The 20,701-nt window shown below is 42.1% G+C and overlaps 1 protein-coding gene across 1 annotated transcript in view; it reads right to left on the bottom strand.

Annotated features, from left to right (window-relative positions):
- The window catches only part of LOC117354824 (cytochrome P450 7A1), a 31,866-nt gene extending 15,651 nt beyond the window's left edge, over window positions 1–16,215 (bottom strand). The window contains exons 1-5 of the mRNA XM_033932800.1: window positions 16,098–16,215; window positions 14,602–14,690; window positions 13,473–13,636; window positions 12,415–12,655; window positions 677–1,287 (exon numbers count right to left, since the gene is read on the bottom strand). Of these exons, the coding sequence (XP_033788691.1) occupies window positions 677–1,287; window positions 12,415–12,655; window positions 13,473–13,636; window positions 14,602–14,690; window positions 16,098–16,215 (1,223 nt within the window). The remainder of the gene's footprint in view (window positions 1–676; window positions 1,288–12,414; window positions 12,656–13,472; window positions 13,637–14,601; window positions 14,691–16,097) is intronic.
- Between the last annotated feature and the right edge of the window lie 4,486 nt (window positions 16,216–20,701).

The raw sequence follows: 20,701 nt of genomic DNA, 5'->3' as shown, positions 1-20,701 counted from the left end.
AAATATAAATTTATATCTGCTCACAAAAATCCGTAAATGATCATGGCATCGATGTAGTCATTATTTCTGCTGGTTTACCCCTACTATTGTATAAACATAGGCACCCATATTTCTTTTTAACTAGGTTAAGAATAGACATCTACTTGACCCTTTATAGATACTCTCATTGTGATAGTAATCTGCCACTATTTTGCAAAGAAATCTATGACTGGGACATCAGAGGAGGATGTCAGGGGGTGAGATTGCAGCAGATTATATAACACTTAAGAGAGAGTGGGCCTGACTTTGAGCCTGCTATCTGTGTTACTACAGCCAGGAATGTGTGATGTTCCCAGCTTGAGCAATGCAAATTTATATTTACTGTAGGAGTCACTAATCCACCCCCCCCCCCTTCTACTAAACAGCGATAGCAGTTATTAGTGCAGGGAGCTGCACTAAATGCTGTGCTGCTCCCGATGCTCATAGGAACTCTATGAAAGTCGGGAGCAGCGCAGAGCATTCAGCACGGCTCCGTGCTAATGCCTGCTATTGTGGTTTAGTAAAAAGGGGGTAAAAGTGGTAATCAGTTTAGTGACTCCCATAGTAAATAGTGCTGCAGTAAATGCATTATCTTATTGTAGCTTTGTAACTACTCCTTTAAGTATACAATGATAGAAATTTTTTTTAAAAATTTTACCTAATGAGATAAAATAAACTCCAAAAAGTAGCAGGTAGTGTATTAGCCTGTGAAGCCCATAGTAAAGCTAAATGGGTTTTTGCTTTGCCCATATCATCAAAGGTGGAAAGAGTATCGTTCAAAAACATCCTTAGAGAGATGAGGTCAGAGACGTTGTCCCGTTTTCTAAGATTCTCATGCAGAAGGCCCTTTGCCAGATTCTCTCGTGCGCTGTAGGCATTCTTGAATACATGAATTGGTAGACCTGCTACAAGAGCTGGGAAAATCTTATCAAATTCTTTGAAGTTCTCAAGGGCATTGAGGATAAGAGCTCTTTGGGCTTCTTGCCTTGCAAAGTTCTTCTCTTTTGGAGAGTTGAGCTCTTTCCCAAACAGAGTTAAGTAGCCGGCTTCAAACATCACCCGGTAACAGAAAGCATAGAGCCCATCAGTGAACCAGTCTTGAGAATTCACTTTAAGTGCATTTGATTGGAGCATGGCATGCTGAAGGTTTTCCATCATGGCCTCAATAAGGTTGCTCAAAGAATCACCCTGCAATGTTTTTACGAAAGTTTCATGCAAATTTTCTGTGGTATTTCCATCATTGGGATCCATGCTTCCATGTCCAAAAGCCTGTCATCAAAAATATTTAGTGTTAAACACTGAAGACTTGTAATATGACTCGTGATACATGATACATTCTTTTAAATTTCTATTACTGTATATCTATCTACATCTATATATATGTGTAATATATGACAGACAGACATTTTCAAAAGAGAAAAACATCCTACAAGTGGCATAAAAGAGCAGATCGATGTTTTTCTTGCCAAACCCTTCCTATTTGCTATTTTCAAAACCTATTTTCTAGACGAATTTCTATGCTGTTGATCAGTAGTTTATCTAAATCGCATGAGGGCATGTTAGAGGCATGGTATGGATAGAACTAGGGCAGGCTTATGACTTGAACCAGGGCACAATTTAGACCAGGAATCTCAAAGTCCCTCCTTGAGGGCCGCAATCCAGTTGGGTTTTCAGGATTTCCCCAATGAATATGCATTGAAAGCAGTGCATGCACATAGATCTCATGCATATTCATTGGGGAAATCCTGAAAACCCGACTGGATTGCGGCCCTCAAGGAGGGACTTTGAGACCCCCGATTTAGACATTTGGGGCTAGCTCTGTTTGCAAAAAGGATGCCCAAATTGACCAATAACCACTAGAGGGATGTAAACATTACCCCCCAAAACTCCCCCAATGGTCACTGCCCCCCCTCCCCCCACCCAAGATGTGAATGAAACAGTACATACAGTACCTGCCTGTATAATAGCTGCAGATGTTATGGCCAGTCTTAGTAGAGCAGCAAGCAGGTTCCTGGAGTAGCTTAGTAGGCAGTGTAGTCAACTATAGAGATGGGGACTCAACCCCATATCCCATTCTAACTGCTTATTGTGAAATATGTGAGTTTTCCAAATGACATTGTACCTATATATAGAAGATACCTGCAGGCATAAAGACTACGTATTGGTGGTGTATGGTTGGGTTCAGTAGGTTTTGAGTGGGTTTTGGTGGGCTCACCACACAATATGAGGGGGTTATGGTGAGATGTGTACCTGAGAACTATTAAGTGATGTTCACTGCAGTGCCCTCTAAGGTGCCCCACTGCTCTGTTGGGTTGTCTTGTGTAGCTAGTCTACTAAAAATGCTGGCCCCTCCTGCATTCCATTGACTTGTTTTGTGCATTTTTCTTTTGGACGTGTTTTTTTGAAAATGGTTCAAAAAGGTTAGATGCGCCTCTAACTTTTTGAACCATTGATGCACATTTGATAAATGGCCATTTTCGGGAAAAAAAAAAAAATAGATGTTCTGCAGTTTTGGAAATGGCCATGTTTGGTACTAGATTTTTTGTGCATCTTCCACAAAACATCTAAACTCAGATTTGGATGTCATATCGAAAATGGCCCTCTACATACATTATTACAATTTTAAAGGTTTAAATAAAAGATGAGATCATCTTAATAAAGAAAGTGATCATTGAAAAGCTGAAATGATAGCAGATGTAACCATCCTACTGTACTCTCATTCTCTAGTAATAAAAAAATAATATCAGATTAATTCTAAACCATTGAATATACAATATACTCCAGTGGTTCCCAAACCTGTCCTGGGGGCAGTGACGTAGTAAGGTGGGGGAGTGGTTCACTCCAGGTACCATCTTGCTCGGGGCGTTGCTTTGCGCGTGCCCCTTCCCTTCCCCCATACCTTTTTAACTTTGAAGCAAGCAGCCACCAATTGGTTGCCCAAATTGGCTTTGGCGCTCTCTCTGATGTCACTTCCGGGACCTGTGCCTAGGAAGTGACATCAGAGAGCACCGTCACAGGCAGTAAGTTGGTGGCTACTCGCGCCAAAGTTAAAAAGGTATGAGGAAGGAGCGGGGAAGAGGGTGGGGGAGGGGCTCCACTGCCCCGAGCACCGCTCACCCTCATTATGCCACTGCCTGGGGGCTCCCCCCGCTAGTCAGGTTTTGAGGATATTCATAGTGAGTATTCATATGAGAAATCTGCATGCAGTAGAGTTGTGCATGCAAACTTGGTCTCATGAATATTCATTGTGGCTATCCTGAAAACATGACTGAAAGGGAGTCCCCAGGACAGGTTTAGGAACCACTGACATACTCTATGAGAAATGGATATTAACAGCTAGCCAACATTTTACAACTTTTAGTTCATATTGGTCTGCAGGATTATGTAAGTAACTTTAAGTTACCCTTTGATATATAATCAGCTTCCACACATGGTTTCAAAGGGGGAAAGTTTCTGCAGCGTTGGAAAGCATTGTAATATGAATGCAAGTCATGGCATTTAAAAAGCATTTATATTCAGCATTGCTATATGTAAAGTCAGTGGAATCGTATATATGTATTGATTACTGTCTTCCACCACTGCTGTCTGTTTAATGTAGGCCTGCTGGCTGAGTAGATATTTAAAGCAATTTAAATAGCCAGGAGAGAAGGTTAAGTGGGAAATTCAGCAGCAGTTAACCAGATAGTGCCCCTGAATAGTGCTGCTAACTGGCCAATCTCTAACTGGCAAGATTAGGTTCAGGCTGGGGGTGAAGTTTGGGCAAAGCATCAACCTAGTGTCAACATTCAGTCTGCTAACCAGCTTAATAACTTCATAAAGAGGATAGAAATAAGGCTGTCCTAACTTTATGTGGTGAGGTTAACCAGGAACCGTTCTGAATATCGGCCGGTGCCTGGTTAACCTCCATGTGGTGGCCAATAAGGCCCAGTGCCCCCCCTCCCTTTTCTGAGCCCCCCTCCCCAGAACTTGATATATCCCCCAAAGAAAATCTAAGCTGGTCCCAGGCCCCAGCTCTCCCAGCCCTCCAGCCCTTTAGGCTCCTGCAGGCCTATCTTTGTGAATTCCTGGTCTAAGAAAAATGGGAAGAAGCAATGACCACTTGTTCCTAACAAGGGCTTCTCATCAAAATGACTACTGTGACTTCTAGCAGCAGTCCCATAGTACTTCAAGTACTATGAGTACTTCTGGTACAGCCAGGGCTGGATTAAAGGGTAGGCCTAGTAGGCAAGTGCCTCAGGCCCGAAAATGTCAGGGGGACCCATTGGTGTGGTGCTTTAGGGCCATTTTTAGGGGAAGGCAAACAGAGCAGCTGCCCTGGACCCCACAGCTCCGGGGTCCCCAAAGTCCAGGCATTTCTTCTCCTAGTTGGCCCATCTCCCTCCCTTCCCCTCACCTTCGCGGTCATCTTTACATTTCAAAATTCATGTTTTCTTTTTCAGATGGGCACTGGCATTGACGACAACCATTCTCTTGCAAGCGGCAGCTCGGCCCAAAGTTTCCCCTCTGATGCAACTTCCTGTTTCCACCTGGGTGGCTTGCGTCAAAGGGAAAGCTTTGGGCCAAGCAGCCAGGTGCAAGAAAATGGTTGCCATTGTTGCCGGGGCCTTTTAGAAAAAGAAAAAATCAATTTTGAAACAGAAAGGTGACTGTGAAGATGAGGGGAAGAGAGGGGGATGGGCCAACTAGGGGAAAAGGTTACGTATTGCTTCAAGTTTATTATCTTGAGCTGTCAGGAGCATGTGGGAAAGCAGCAACAGCGGTGAGGGGGCATGATAACTCAATGGAATTGGGGTGGAGGGAGAGAGAGAGAAGGGGGCTGGATATTTGATAAAATTGGGTTGGAGGGATAGAGAGAAGTGGGCAGATGATGGAAGTGGGGTGAAGGGAGAGAGAGCAGGTAGCAGATGTTGGATGTCAGTTAGGAGTGGAGAGAGGGGAAAGCAGATGCTGAATGGAAGTGGAGAAAGAGAACATATGCTGGATGGTAGGCAGGGATAAAGAAAAAGGGCATATGCTGGATGGGGAGAAGAGGACAGGGTTAGTGAGATACTGAAGGGGTGAAGGAGAGGGATGGCAAGCTGTGGGTAGACACAGTAAAAATAGGGAAACAGGACTGAATAATAAGAAATAATTTAATTTAGATGGAGGCAGAAAATAGAAAAGGAAAACCAAGGAAGAAAAGGAAAGGGAAGAGAGAGGAGAGAGAGAGAGATGCCAGAGCATGGGGGGAAGGGGAAAGGAGCAGAGCTATCAGATCTGAGTGGAGGAAATGAGAAGAGAGAGATGCAAAAACCACAGGGGTAGGGAAGGAGAGATGGAAGGAGAGAGATGCCAGAACATGAGGGGAACAGAGGGAAGAAGATGGATGTCAGACCTAATATTTTTTTTTTTTTTTGGGGGGGGGGGCAGGAGGAGAGATGGGAGGGAGACAGACAGTTTCTGGAATGGGCAGACTAGATGGAAGAAATGACAAGAAGATGAGGAAACCACAAACCAGATGACAAAGGTAGAAAACAATTCTATTTTTTTGTATTAGGATAAAGTAGTATTGTAGCTGTGTTGATAAATGTTTATAAATAGAAATATGGTGATCTTATATTGGACCAATTTTAATACATTTTTGACTAACTTTCAGAGACCAAATTCTCCTTCCTCAGGTCAGGACAGGATACTATAACAGCATACTTTATTGACCTGAGGAATGAGGTTACTAATTAAAGCATGTATTAGTCCAATAAAATAGTATTATCTTATTTCCATTTTTTGTTTTATTTTTATTTGTTAATTTGTAAAGTGATTTGTTATTTCTCTTTTTTCAAATTTATATCTGCTATCTTTATATTTTGTACAGTATTTGGAAATATGAACCACTCTTTCTGTGCTGTTGCATTGTATGCAGAGCCTGGCTTCTTTATGGTTCAGTTTTTGTATACATATTTCTATGAGCGGAAGAAACATAGAAACATGATGACAGATAGAGGCCAAATGGCCCATCCAATCTGCCCATCCACAGTAACCATTATCTCTTCCTCTCTCTAAGAGATCCCATGTGTCTATCTCACACTTTCTTGAAATCACAGTCTCTGTCTCCATCACCTCCTCTGGGAGATCGTTTCATGCATCCACTACCCTTTCTCTAAAAAAGTATTTCCTTAGATTACTCCTGAGCCTATCACCTTTCAACTTCATCCTATGCCCTCTCCTTTCAAATGACTCAACTCTTGCGCATTTACACCATGTAGGTATTTAAACGTCTCTATCATATCTCCCCTTTCCTCCAAAATATACATATTGAAATCTTTAAGTCTGTCCCCATATGCCTTATGATGAAGACCACACATCATTTTAGTAGCCTTCCTCTGGACAGACTCCATCCTTTTTATATCTTTTTGAAAGTATCCAGAATTACACACAATATTCTAAATGAGGTCTCACTAGTCTTATACAGGGGCATCAATACTTCCTTTTCCCTACTGGCCATACCTCTTCCTAAGCACCCTAGCATCCTTCTAGCTTTCGCTGTCACCTTTTCAACCTGTTTGGTTACCTTAAGATCATCACATACAATCACACCCAAGTTCCGCTCTTATGTCATACACATAAGTTCTTCACCCCCTAAATTGTACCTTTCCTTTGGTTTGTAGAGGTTTGTAGCACCAGCCGGCATACTGAATGTTCTGTGCTGCTCTGATGGTCAGAGTTCCTATGAGCACAGAATATTCAGCGCGGCAGCAAGCGCTAAAAATCTCTTTCATGCTTTTGTGGTTCTGTGATGTGTGTATGAAAGACATGGTTTTCTGTTAGCGTTGACCATCCTTGTTTGGCGAAACGCATTAGGCATGATTCTTGGGAGCACCTTGAATACACCTGATTTGAATCTCCTTATTGTCTGTCAATCTTCTTTTGTTCCAAGTTGGATTCTTTGGTGGACCGTTTGCCTTGTTGTTTCATTACAAGTTAACACACATGGAGTGGAATGTACTAGAGGAGTTACAGATTCGGTTGTTTATACATATATGTGGGTTACAGTTGGACAACACAGAATGAAGCAGTTGAGAGGAGTTGCAAACTTGGTTATTAATATAGACTTATGTTTCGGATAATATTACTGCTTTACAATGCATTTGAACAATGTGAAAAATTCTAGTTGTAGACCTGATTGATGTCCAGAATGAGTTTGACATGTAAGCAGTCTAGCATAACAAGTTAGCTTAGTTTGTAGATTATGACTACTGACTTTGGTTTATAGATTGAAGATTCATTTGTAGCGTTATTTGGTTATGCATATGATCATTGCTTAGTCTATATATGAGTTCAAAGACTGTGATTGGATTATTGGAAGAGGTAGGTTTCATTGCTTTCTAGAAGTTCATTAGACCTTCCAATGATCGGAATATAGCTCCAAGAACTGGGTTTACTGTTCCTAATATCCTAGCAAGGACTGTGTAGAACTGGTTTACCACAATGGTTTTACTTCCTATAAGGGGAATTTTGAAAGTGTGTGTCAGGACAAGAAGGTTCAAAAGAAGCCTAAATCATCACTGGACATGTTTTGACTGCTGTAATAAAGTAAAGCTGCTATTTACAGAGGCTGCTCTTGAACTTCCCACGTTTCAACCCACCTTCAGTCTGCTGTCACTTTGTATGGATTTTGACAACATCATTGAAGAGTTTTCCAGGAGAAAAGGAAGAAGTTACTATAAAGTTTCTTATGAATATTGTTTTTAGGCCAACGGTTTTGCAATTATAGTTTAATAAATGTTTTAGATTTATTTCTTCAATACTGCCACAAATCCCAGTTTACTAAAGTGAACTAATTAACATCCTGCTATGCAAATGGATGTGGGAGTTTAAAATGTTATTGTATTGTTTTGTCATTGTATGGTATTGTGCATTTAACTTGCCTCTGTTTAGTGGGAAGTGTGAAATCATATGGAAATCCCACCTGATGATGAATCAAGGTTGCAGTACACTTTTATATACGTATGGAAAGGGTTCAAAGTTTAAGTCTTGGGCAAGTAGGTGGAAAGGAAAAGAAGTAAGATTTTTTCAGAGATGTTTGGAGGTTGCATAGAAGAAAAACTGTATACTTGCACTGGTATGGTCATCTTTGTTGTTTGTTCTGAATTTTAAAATAACAGAAAAAAAGAAATACAAGTGGAAATAAAGAAGTAAATAAATGGGGGCGGGGCAGTGAGCCCAGTGTACTTGTGTGCCTAGGGACTCTCAAAGAATTAATCCTGCCCTGGATACAGCAGTTCTTAGAGCAGTGATTCCCAACCCTGTCCTGGAGGAACACCAGGCTAATCGGGTTTTCAGGCTAGCCCTAATGAATATGCATGAGAAAGATTTGCATATGATGGAAGTGATAGGCATGCAAATTTGCTTCATGCATATTCATTAGGGCTAGCCTGAAAACCCAATTGGCCTGGTGTTCCTCCAGGACAGGGTTGGGAACCACTGTCTTAGAGAACCCTAAGGCTGCCACTAGAGATTGTAGCAGCCATTTTGATAAGTAGGCCATGCTGGGCAGCAGCAAGTGACGTTGCTCCTGTTTCTTCCTAGACCGGGGGTCGGCAACCTGCGGCTCCAGAGCCGCATGCGGCTCTTTTCCTCCTTTGCTGCGGCTCCGGTAGTGTGTCACGCAGGCATGCAGCTTAAGTCCGGCGTCGCGGCGGGAAATAGCCATGCTGAGCAGTGAGCTCAGCACATACACAGATGAAAGCCTTGCTTGCTGATTGGTCCGGCGGCCCCGCCCCGCCGGACCAATCAGCAAGCAAGGCTTTCATCTGTGTAGTGCTGAGCTCACTGCTCAGCATGGCTAATTCCCCCGCGACGCTGGACTTGTAAGGTGCACGCCTGAAAAAGAAATCATCCTGACCGGGGTCGGTGTCATGCTCCGGAGATCTACAGCCTTCCTATCTCCCTCTCCCTTCTACCTGCTTCCGGCCACATCCCCTGCTCCGCGGCTCTCTTCGGCAACTCAGCAGCAGCGATCGACACAAGCTTCTGACGTCGGGGCCTACCCTCTGCGAGTCCCGCTTGTTTCAACTTCCTTTTTCCACAAAGGCGGGACTCGTAGAGGGAAGGCCTCGATGTCGGTAGCTTGTCTTGATCACCGCTGCTGACAAGTTGCTGAAGAGAGCCGTGGAGCAGGGGGGTGTTGCCAGGTGCAGGTAGAAGGACTCGTGGGTGAGGGAGGAGAAGAGAGAGAGAAAGAGAGAGGGGAGGGAAACAAAAGGAAATATTTCATACTGGGCTGGGCCGGAGTGGAGGGAGGGTGGAAAGATTCTAGCTACAGGGTGCAGTAACAAAGGAAAAGGGGGGAAAGCTGAAAATGGAGATAGTGACACAAAGAAGAGAAAGGGTAAGCAGGACCTACTGAATAAGGATAGAGATACAGAGGGGACGTGAAGAGGAGGTGAAATAGAGACATAGAAGTAATGCTGAAAAAGTGTGTGGGGGGAGATAAAGACATTGAAAGGGCAAATGGTGAACATGGCGTAAAGATAAGGACAGAGACAAATGAAGATTCTGAAAAAGTGGTGAGATAGGGATATAGGTGAGATGGACACAAAGAAGGGTGATGCTGGAAAATAGGTGGAATGGTAATTCTGACAGACACAGAAGGGAAATGCTGGATCAAGGAGAGATGGGGCTCAGGCTGGATGGAATGAGGAGAAATGCCTTGTTGGCCCGGAACTTCCTCTCCTACGTCAGAATTGACGTCAGGGAGCGGAATGCTGGTCAGCGCAACACTTCTGCAGGGAAAGCTTGGGACGGCGGTGGCTTGGGGGCTGTTCCCCGATTGCGGTGGCAGCAAACCGAGTGGCTTGGGGGACGGCACGGAGACAGAAAGAAGGGGGAACAGGGAGACAGAAAGAAAAAGTTGGGGGAGAGAATGAGGTCTGGAGGAGAGGAAACATACAGGAGGCTGAAAGAAAGGAAGAAAGATTGGATGCACAGTTAGAAGAAGAAAGTGCAACCAGAGACTCATGAAATCACCAAATAGCAAAGGTAGGAAAAATGATTTTATTTTCAATTTAGTGATCCTGTATATAGCATTAAGATAAGAAACAATATATACAGTGTTAGATTTGTTTTATAATGGTTTTGCGGCTCCAAGTTTTTTTTTTTTTTCGAAAACGGGTCCAAGTGGCTCTTTATGTCTTAAAGGTTGCAGACCCCTGTCCTAGACCACCAGGAACACAGGTAAACTGTATATGTTTATGTGGAATTTCAACCGATTTATATAAGTTGGACTACTGAATAACTTTGGCCTGCTTTTACATCCACTGAATATTGCTGATCTCCAAATAAATTTAGGCTCTGTCCGTAGGAGCCAGCTTTAAACAAGGGAAGAGTAATTTGTGTTGTATCCTGGGAAGGGAATTTGTATTGTGTTTAGCACACACCACACTCCCAATCATTTTAAAGGGTTGGCTTCTATGGCCCTATACCCAAAACACCCACCAAACTGTGAAAGGATAAATTCTGGGTCGAGATTGAATTGTCTGTCTAAAATTTATCCATTAGCAGACCAGAAAATTTGAAGAGAAGCACATACATATGTGGTCAGCATGCAATACTGACCTCATAAGTGATTTACAATATTGCCCCTATATTTAATATATCTGTGATAAGGTACTCTATGAGTTTGAGTAGCTAAAGATTTTTCCCATTCTATGTGACTAGGGAAAACAAGCTTAGTAAGGTACACCCTATTGCTCAATCCCAATCCTGGGTTATAATTATCAAGATAGTTTATTTATTTGTATTTAGCTTACAGTATATCTTTCCAATGATACTCCATCACATAACCAACCCTAATCTCCTCCCTCCCTACAAGTTTCCTCAAATGTTCCCCCTTCCTTAAATTTACCCTCTTAGCCTCCACTATGTATCTAACCCCATCTCTTTATCCTAGCCTCTCTATGTATCTTTCCCTAAAATTTGTAACTTCCTGGAAATGTCCAGCCATCTTCAATTGTAATCCGCTTAGAACTGCAAGGTACAGGCGGAATAGAAGTCTCTAATATAATGTAATGTAATGATAGTTTCAATGATAGTTCAGTTATAGAAGGCACTTTCCTGTTCCCAGAGAGCTTAGAATCTCTCATAAGTTTAGTGGTCAAATTAGACCGCATAAAAGTCAGCCCTATCTTTATGCAGTGTCGTTAGATGGTTAAGTGTTGAATTTCACACTGAACTGCAAAAGAAACAGCCGCATGAACCCGGATATTCAGCGCTAGTGCCCAGACATTGCCACAAACAAAAGAAACCTCAAAAGTCCACTTATGGAGAAACCACAAAACAACAACAGAAGTGGAGCTGGTAAACTTGAGTGGACCAAGTATATTCTGATGAAAATGTCAGATGGTAGAGTTGGTGTAGCTGACAGGCTGTGTCTGTATGGATGTAATGAACTGCAGCAGTGGATGTTGATAAAGGTTCGATATTTATTCCAAAAAATAATAATCAATGCAGTTCACAAGCTGTGCAATAGAAGTATATACCGATATAATGTCATCGAACATTCAAAGGGGACCAATTACGGAGTCCACCTCCAAAACTCAAGCCTTTGGTATTTTGAGGTGGTTTGAGACTCCAGAGAGTTTAGCGCTATTCCCCCCTCAACCATCCCTATAAATCCCAAGTTCAAATGAGCAGTTAGCTAGGGATTATGTGTGGTTTTAAGTACAATGTCAGAAATCTTTAGAGAACATGGTATGTGTGTATCATTGTTTTAAAATACAGGACGCACATACACTTGAAGAACCACCCATACCACATCCAGAATATATTCCCTTAAAAAATATAAGTAATGCCTTTTCTAAAAAGTTCAAAAAATAGAACTCTATGGACACTATTGCTGGATTTTCTAAAAAGTGCCACTTAGGGCTCCTTTTACGAAGCCGCGTTAGCAGCTTTAATGCGTGTGACTTTTTATCACACGCTAACCCCTGCGCTAGCCGAAAAACTACCGCCTGCTCAAGAGGAGGCGGTAGCGGCTAGCGCCGCTGGCAGTTTAGTACACGCTATTACGTGCATTAAACCGCTACCGCGGCTTCGTAAAAGAAGCCCTTAAATGTCCACGTCAGTTTTCACATATATATAAACAGCTTTTTACACATGCAAATGGTGCCTGACCCTTCTAAAATCATCTCATAAGTCTGATTAATTGCATGGTACACAGATATTTTTAAAACCAGATAGGAAAATCAGTATATGGATTACAGACATACAGTAGGCACTAGTTTTCAAACAGTTATAGATGCAGGATTGGGAAACTGTTTGAAAACAGAGCGCATACCTTTATGGACAAATCTAGAATGAACCAACTACATCTTCTATTTTGTAACTGTGCAAAATAACATCACCGTTTAAAGCTGCTACCTTTACAGAAGTGGAAAAGTGAAACTTTTTCCAGTCGAAATGCTTTCCTTGGCGAATAACAGAGTGATATGAAAAGGGATCTGTGAGGAAATGAACATATTTGCCGGCGATTTTGCAGGTGAAAATGTGGCCATATTTCTTTTGTCTTGCCCGGAGAAACTCAAGGGGATTGGCACCAAACTGCAGAGCACATCCTAGATATGGAATCAGACCATTCTCAACCGGAGGCTCGCCAAGACGTCTGCAAGTTATAGTCCAAAACAAAAAAGTAATGTTTATTAATCAACATCCTGCCCCTCTACATAAAATCTTGCAGTTCTGAATTCACACCATTTATTTTTCTGGAATGTGTGGTTTTCCAAGAATTGTCTGAAGTGTCCAAATGAAACTGCAGTCTCAGGTTGAAGATGCAAGGCAAGCAAACTGAAGCAAAAATTGCAAATATTAATGTGTATGGTTTCTCCTTCCCTCTACTTAGGAAGTTTGTTTCTTTGATCTTTTACAAGACAATTTGATATTATCCCTGGAAAAGAGGAAATGGCAGACTTGAAGCCCCATTTTGCATAGCACATCAAGGGGTATTTGGAATGTCCAGGGCTGGTTTATAAAACACTGCCCAAACATAGACCCTTTTAAAAAATACATCAAGGGCATTGATTTAAAAAAAATAAAAAATGTATGTAAAGAAAAAGAGCACCATCACCTGGCAACATCCACATATACGTGCTAGCATTTATAAGTGGATAGCATGATTTTGCAACTTTGACTCATAGGTACTGGATCTGAGTATGTATAGTGTCCTGATTTTAGAAACCTACAGATAGAAATGCAGCCAATTTACTGGGGAAACCATAAATACTTTAAAACTTTTCTGGCAAAGATTAGCAACAAGGGAATAAGGAAAATTACTCCCTCAAACCTTTATTTAAAGCCCTAGCTGAAAAGATCTGGCACAAAAGCTGACATGGAAAATATATTAAATATGTACGCATTCCCATTGTAAAATGAAAAATACATGTGTAAATTTTCAGTCCACCCTAACTATACCTAGAACACACCTCTCTGAAATCTCTGTGTTCCGGCGCTCTGTGTATAAAATGCGGCTTTCTGAAATCCCCCTTTCCACGTGGGGTCTATCTACACATGCAAATTCTGCTGTTTTCACAAGGAGAAGCTTTGAAATGACCTCTGAGTCCTGCAGAGCCTGTGCTGATGCCAAACACTGTTGCAATAGATGCTATATGACTCTTATAAAAATACTCTACCCATCCTGCTCTTGGTGTACATCTTTACCTATTTGTGCATAGCGTATGAAACACAATTTGTGCAGAAAAAAAATCTCAAAAATAGGAAATGTGATGAGAAAGTTCTTAAATAGAATTCATATGCAATATCGTGCTAGTTACTCTTCAAAAGTAATTAAAGTTACTAGCTATTTCTCAGCTTAATCAGTTACAGCAATTATATTATTCATATAGGAAAGTATTGATTACTTATTACAGTTACCTGCTTAGAGTAAAAAGGTGTCAATATGCCATGCCCTGTCTCTAGCAGTAGTCAAATCCAAGCTGAAAGGCCACATTTTTGAAGCTGCTTTCAACTCTTAACTCCCAAGCACTGTCAGATACCTCTATACCCATTGTATTATTCCTTCTGCCAGAAACTCCCCAACCTGGAATGTCCTATCTCTGTCTGTCCAAATTAGATTGTAAGCTCTTTTGAGCAGGGACTGTCTATTGAATGTTAAATGTACAGCACTATGTATGCCTTTCAGCGCTATAGAAACAATAGTAATTGTATGGTGGCTGTGTTAGTCCACTCTTCAAGGTAATATGTAGAGTAACTAATTGCTTTTCTTTTGCTGATATCACATCCAGGAATGCTTATGGTAAAAGCCTTAAGGAATAAGAAAAGGTAAAACATTCATCTTATGCACAACCCCAATGCGAATAACCCCAATGTGATGCTTATTTCAAGGAAGTTTGACCAAATTATTCCATGTCATGTCATATTGTGCTAGTTACTCTTCAAAAGTAATTATAGTAATAGAGATAGTGAAAAAAGTAGTTAACTGCAAGAAAGCAATTAACTACAGTAACTATTACTAACTCAATATCCCACACTACTGTATATATGTAAGCACTGAAACATACAAGTGTGCATAAACTAAAGTAATATGTTCCTTACCGTCTCCTTATGCCAAGAATGAGCCATAAACAACAGCATAATGTCACCACTAGTCCCCATATTAAAGACACAGTTAACATTATTGATAACTTTAAATAAAAGACAGTCACATCTATAGTTGTCAAAATAGAAGTGCTAAGAACGAGCTTTGAGTTGCTTTTATATGTGCACAATTATGGAGTAGATCTACTAGGGTTGAACTCAGATGCCTCTGTCCAGTTATTAATTAACATGTTTTCTCCAATGGACGGGCTTTTCATTAGATGCATTATTTCTGACCGGGAAGGGTTAACCAAAATTGTTGCAGAAATGACCTTGACCTAAGTCTACCAGTATCAGCTGAAGTTCCAAAGTAATCAGAAAGTTGTAATAGTTGATGATTTCAAGGACTCCAGGGTGTATTGTGATCATATTTACATTTCAGGTTTAGCAGTTAGTACTGATAGTCTATAGTTAACTAATTTCAAAATTTATTCAACTAAAACATTAAAAGGAGTATTGTGACTTTATTATACTCAGACTTATGGTATATATATTAATAGCATCTTAAATAGAAGCATAGAAAGGTCCAGAAACCAATCAGGTTTTCAGAATATCCCTAATGAATACGCATGAGAGAGATTTGCATATAATGGAGGTGACAGGTATGCAAATCTCTCTTATGCATATTCATTAGGGATATCCTGAAAACCTGACTGCCCTCTGGACCCCTAGGACAGATTCAAGAACCCTTGTACTACAGACACTGGTTATGGCTCATACTTTAAGCCTATTCTATAATGTAACCGGGACTGTGGCCTGAGCAAGACTCTACAGCGCCACACAGTGGCTACACAAACGAGAACACCTGCGTGTGACCCGGCCTGGAGTCACCCTGCAGGCATGGACTGACACCAAGAGTAAAACAACAAAATAAACCACAATTTGCTCAGAAAGAGAAGAAAAAAATAAATTCAGGTTTTATTCTCCTCAGAGTAATAAGGGCAGGCTTATTAGAAGTCCTACCAAAACAGGAAAGTAAAATATTGTCAGTCCAAGTTCACACAGCAGAGTACTAAACAGTCCAAACATAAATTACAAAAAAAATACTTTTTTTTTTTTTTTTCACCTCACTGGGCTTTATGCTTTCTTTAGCAATCAATTAAACCTGCTCCTAAGCAGGGCATTCAGTTCCTTACAAACACTGAAAACTCAATAGGGCAAAAGGCACTGGGTACCCTATTGTTAATGCTTCAAAAAGGAAGCCTCTGGCAGCCAAGCATTGCACTGCCAGGAAAAGGAGAGTGCCTCAGGTTTGCTTTAATTTCAGCTTATAATGGCTTCAAATTTTCCCTCCCAGATAATAGCAAACCTCTCCCTCAGTTCAGGCACTATCAGCTTCAACCAAAACATGCAAAACAGTAAAAAAAAAAAGAAAGTCCTCCAATAAAGAAAGCTGAAAAAAAAATGCACTCACAGTTTCTTCAATTGTTAGCAGGTACAGCTGGTGGACAAACCAACTTCCATGGCTTCCTCAGCCAAGCTCATTTCTTCTGGCAGGTTATTAGTCTCCATTGGAAGTTCCAGGTCAGCTACAGATTCTTCCAGGATATCTCCAGCCTCTTGCACCTCCATGGGTGTAACTGGTTCGCTCTTGCCTGGCCCAAGGAGACTCGCAGGGAGCAAAGGTCCCAACCTTCTCCCTAACCTGCTTCCTTGCTTGTACACAGCTGCTGGTTTTATACTGATTGGGCAACGCTCTAGCCTGGCTGATTCAGCAGTCCTCAAGGCAGCTCTAGAGCTCCTCCTGTGGTGCCCTGGATATTGCTGGTCTAGGGAACTATTGGGAAACTCAGGCTCCCTCTGGTGGTCAGCCTGAGAATCAGCCAGATCCTCACTAGGACAGCTTTTACCTACTCTCTTCCGGGTTTTACTGGGAGTCTTAGTAGAAACCCTATCTGGAACCAGAGCAGGCACGAAGTCTGTCTGGTTACAATAAGAAGGAGCCTACTTTTCTTTACAGAATACAAGCGCAATGGCTGAAAACAATCATACATTACAAAGCAATCACTTACATCCTATGGCTGATATATATGCTCACAGCTAGATGGCAGCATTTAGACATACAAATGATAGCATTCTATAATTTAAATGCATGTGCTCTTCCCAAGCTGCACCCATGTCCACACCCATAGCAAAGCACGTACCATCAAATCATAGTATGTCATTTTCCACTATGCGCTATCCTATGAGATCATGTATGCATGTAAGCAGCTATTTGACTAGAATATTGCCTTTTGCAAGCCTTCCTGTCACCTAAAACTAGGGGCTCCTTTTACAAAGGCATGGTAGCGGTTTAACACACACTAAAACGCCAGCCACGCTAGCCACTACGCCTCCTCTTGAGCAGGCGGTAGTTTTCCAGCTAGCGCAGGGGTTAGCGCGTGATGAAAAGTCACGTGCATTAAAGCCGCTACCGCGGCTTCATAAATGGAGTCCTAGGTGTCTCCTAGGTGTGTGGCGCAGTGGCTAGAGCTACAGCCTCAGCCATTGAGGTTGTGGGTTCAAATCCCTCGCTGCTCACTGTGACGCTGGGCAACTCACTTAATCCCCCCATTGCCCCAGGTACACTGGATAGAGTTTGAGCCCACCGGGATAGATAGGGAAATATGATAAAGTACCTGAATGAAAAACCACTTAGGATATAAGTGGTATATAAATAAATAATAATTAAAAAAAATAGAATTATCCCCAGAGAAACATAAAAAGTGACAGCAGAAATGGATCGTTTTGGCTTACTGGTCTACTTATTCTTTTGTCACATGTCTTACTAGTTTTGTTGTCATCCCTCTAACTATACCACTGAAGACCTTATCGGATCAATATTTAGCACGAGTTAACCAAATAGGAAAGCTCCTACCCGGATAAATGCCACTGACTGCAAGCACTGATATTCGGTGGCCCTTAACTGGAGAATGACTTTGAATATCAGCATAGACTGTCACAGCATTCTGGCCCTATTTGTCCTGCTTATTTGTTTTAATTAGATTGTAAGTGAAGGGCAGCTGAGTGAGTGCATTTTGTAGGTCAGTAAGAGGAGTTTGAATTGTATTCGGAAATGGATGGAAAGCTAATGAAGTGACTTTAGGAGAGGGGTAATGTGAATAAAGTGTCTCTCCCAGAATATGAGTTGTGCAGCCAAATTCTGGATGGTTTGGAGGGGAGCGAGATGGCTAAGCGGAAGTTTTGAGGTCCACTAATCAATAGCGGGAAGGCTGTGGAGGACGAACCACTATTGCATACACAGAAGAAAACCAGGAGAGGGCAGAACGCTGGAATCCCAGCAAGAACAGTGTATCAAGGAGCAGGTGGTGATCAACAGTATCAAAGGCGGCAGACAGATCGAGAAGGATCTGGACAATAATAAGTCATTGGAATACGCTCTTCCCCCTTCATAATCTTGAATGAGTCTCTTACTGACATTTATTGTCATGTTATGGTTTACATTTTATGTAGTTTTTTTTTTATAGTGAGATAAGGAGATGAGAAGGATTTGTGTCCCCATATCTCCTCTACATCATTGCCTAAAGATTGACATCTGCTTGCTGGTGGAAACATTTTCCACTTTCAGTACTTGTTGAGTACTAATGGCAGACATTGTTCCCTCCTTGAAGGACTGAAGTAATATGTGCGAATATATAGTAGGTCTCATGCACCATTGCTCTCAGCATTATCATTCAGTCACAGCCCCCTATTACATTACATTACATTAGGGATTTCTTTTCCGCCCTTACCTTGCAGTTCAAGGCGGATTACAAAAGAGTTAAAGAGAGTGTTTTACAAAAAAGATTTCTAGTCCTTTTAGGGGGAAAAAAGAGTAGAGCAGGTTGATTTGAGGGTTCGGGGGGTTAGAGGGATGAAAGAAGGAAGCTTGAGAGGTTAGGACTTTTTCAGGGATTTTTTGAAAAGTATAGTCTTTATTTCTTTTCTGAAAGTTTTGTAATCTGGAGTCGTTATCAGAAGGTTGGCGATTTGGTTGTCTACTTTTGCTGCTTGAGTGGCTAGGAGGCCATCATATAGTTTTTTCCGTTTAACTTCTTTGATTGGGGGGGGTGAATGGGGTGTGAGTTTTCCTCTGTCTGGTTGAAGTGGTTTGGATGAGGCGGTTGTTCAAATAGGTTGGGCTATCTCCATTTAAAGTTTTAAATAGTAGACAACAGAATTTGAATAGTATTCTTGTTGGAATTGGAAGCCTATTCAATAAAAATGCATGCTAATGCATGCTAATCATATAGCAATATCTAATATAATAAAACTCTAAGCCGCGCATGCACACTCCCTCTGCGTGCGCTGGTTTTCCGTGAGCTGTAGGGACCCGCCGGTAAGAGTGCGCATGCGTGGCTTAGGGTTCTGTTTTTTGGTCTGGCCTGCTCCCTGCCGTATTGTATTTTTTAGTTTAAAGACGCAGCGGTGGCTCCTCTCATGAACCCCGCCTGCGTCGGACTTCCGACGCAGGTGGGGATCATGAGAGGAGCCACCGCCGCGTCTTTCAACTAAAAAAATACAATAAGCCAAGGCGAGCAGGGAGCAGGCCAGACTGAAGCTCCAACTTGACTGCCAGTTGGCCGGCTCCCTTGCCAGAGTTATTTTTTCAGTTTAAAGGTGCCGCTGCGGCTCCTGTCACCAGTCGCACCTGCTTCCGAGAAGACTTCTAATGCAGGAGGGGATCGTTAGAGGAGCCGCGGCGGCACCTGTAACATGAAAAATAACTCCAGCAAGGGAGTCAGCCAGATCACCACGGCAGCCACTCCCCCCTTCCTGCCCTCTCTCTTGGGCTACTGGGAGCAGGCGAGTGAAGCCCGGTACTTCCGGGTAGCTAAGGGGAGGAGCGCGACGTGGCGCATGCCCAGGGTCCGGGTGGAGAAGCCGGTGCTGGAGCCGCTCACGCACATTACCAATGGTTAACGCGCCCCAGGAAAGGCCTGAAAGCGACACGGAGGAGCCACCCCCAACACAAAGATGCCAGCAGAAATGGAACAGGGCTGGATTTTCAAAGTCTGCTTGACTAGAAGCATTTATTTCTTGATAACAATGTTCTCAGCTTTTTTGAAGTTCAAAAATGTAACTATTGCAGACTGCTTGGGGGGGGAAGGAAGGGAGGCCTACTGCTGGACAGGGGGAGCAGGAAAAGGTGCTGATGGACAGGGGGGAGGTAAAACAAAGGGAGAAGGGCTGCTGCTGGATAAGGGGAGCAGTGAAGGGGTGGTGGTGGACACAGGGGAGGTAAAAGGAAGGGAGAATGGACAGGGGGAGCATGCAAGGAGTGGTGGTGGACAGCCAAAAAAAAGACAGAAAGACAGAAAGTGGCTAAGGAGACAGAGAGAGGAAGAAATAAAGACAGACACACATATATATTCTAGCACCCGTTAATGTAACGGGCTATTCAGTGAGGGTCTGGGCAGGGAGAGCGACAGAAAGAAAGAAATATAGACAGCGGGAGGGAGAAAGAAAGATAGAAAGAAATAAAGAAAGATAGACAGGGCAGGGAGAGAGACAGAAAGAAAAAAGATAGAAGGGGCAGGGAGAGAGACAGAAAGAAAGGAAGAAAGAGACAGGGGGGCAGGAGAAAAACAGACAGACATCTATTCTAGCACCCATTAATGTAACGGGCTTAAACACTAGTATTTTAAATAATCTTCTTTTGATTCAGCATGATTTTATGTTTTATTAAACTGCTAGACAAAATATCAGAATTGATACACTCAGGCTGAAATGTGTTGCAATTCTGATATACCGGTAATTTAGAAAAGCATCTGCCAATGAAGATCACACTCCACATGCAGACAAAAATATGTACAAGAGTGCATATGTACAGTATTTGCCTGCACACATGGCGTGAGCAGCCATTTTACAAAGATACACATTGAAAACTGAATGAAGGACCTTGGCAATTTACACGTGTATGTTAAGTAGTGAATACCAATTGTCTATGAGCATACACAAGTTGTATATATGCCACTAATTAATAACAAAGGATGCAATCTTTATTTTAATTTCAGAGGGAGGGGGAAATAAGCAATGGGAGATTAAATGGGAAAACTCCCTCGATACCTCAAAATAT

The sequence above is a fragment of the Geotrypetes seraphini genome, chromosome 2 (genome assembly GCF_902459505.1).
Source record: "Geotrypetes seraphini chromosome 2, aGeoSer1.1, whole genome shotgun sequence".
NCBI classification, from domain to species: Eukaryota; Metazoa; Chordata; class Amphibia; order Gymnophiona; family Dermophiidae; genus Geotrypetes; species Geotrypetes seraphini.
Note: the sequence above shows the minus strand (reverse complement) of the source record. Positions and strands in the feature narration are given on the sequence as shown.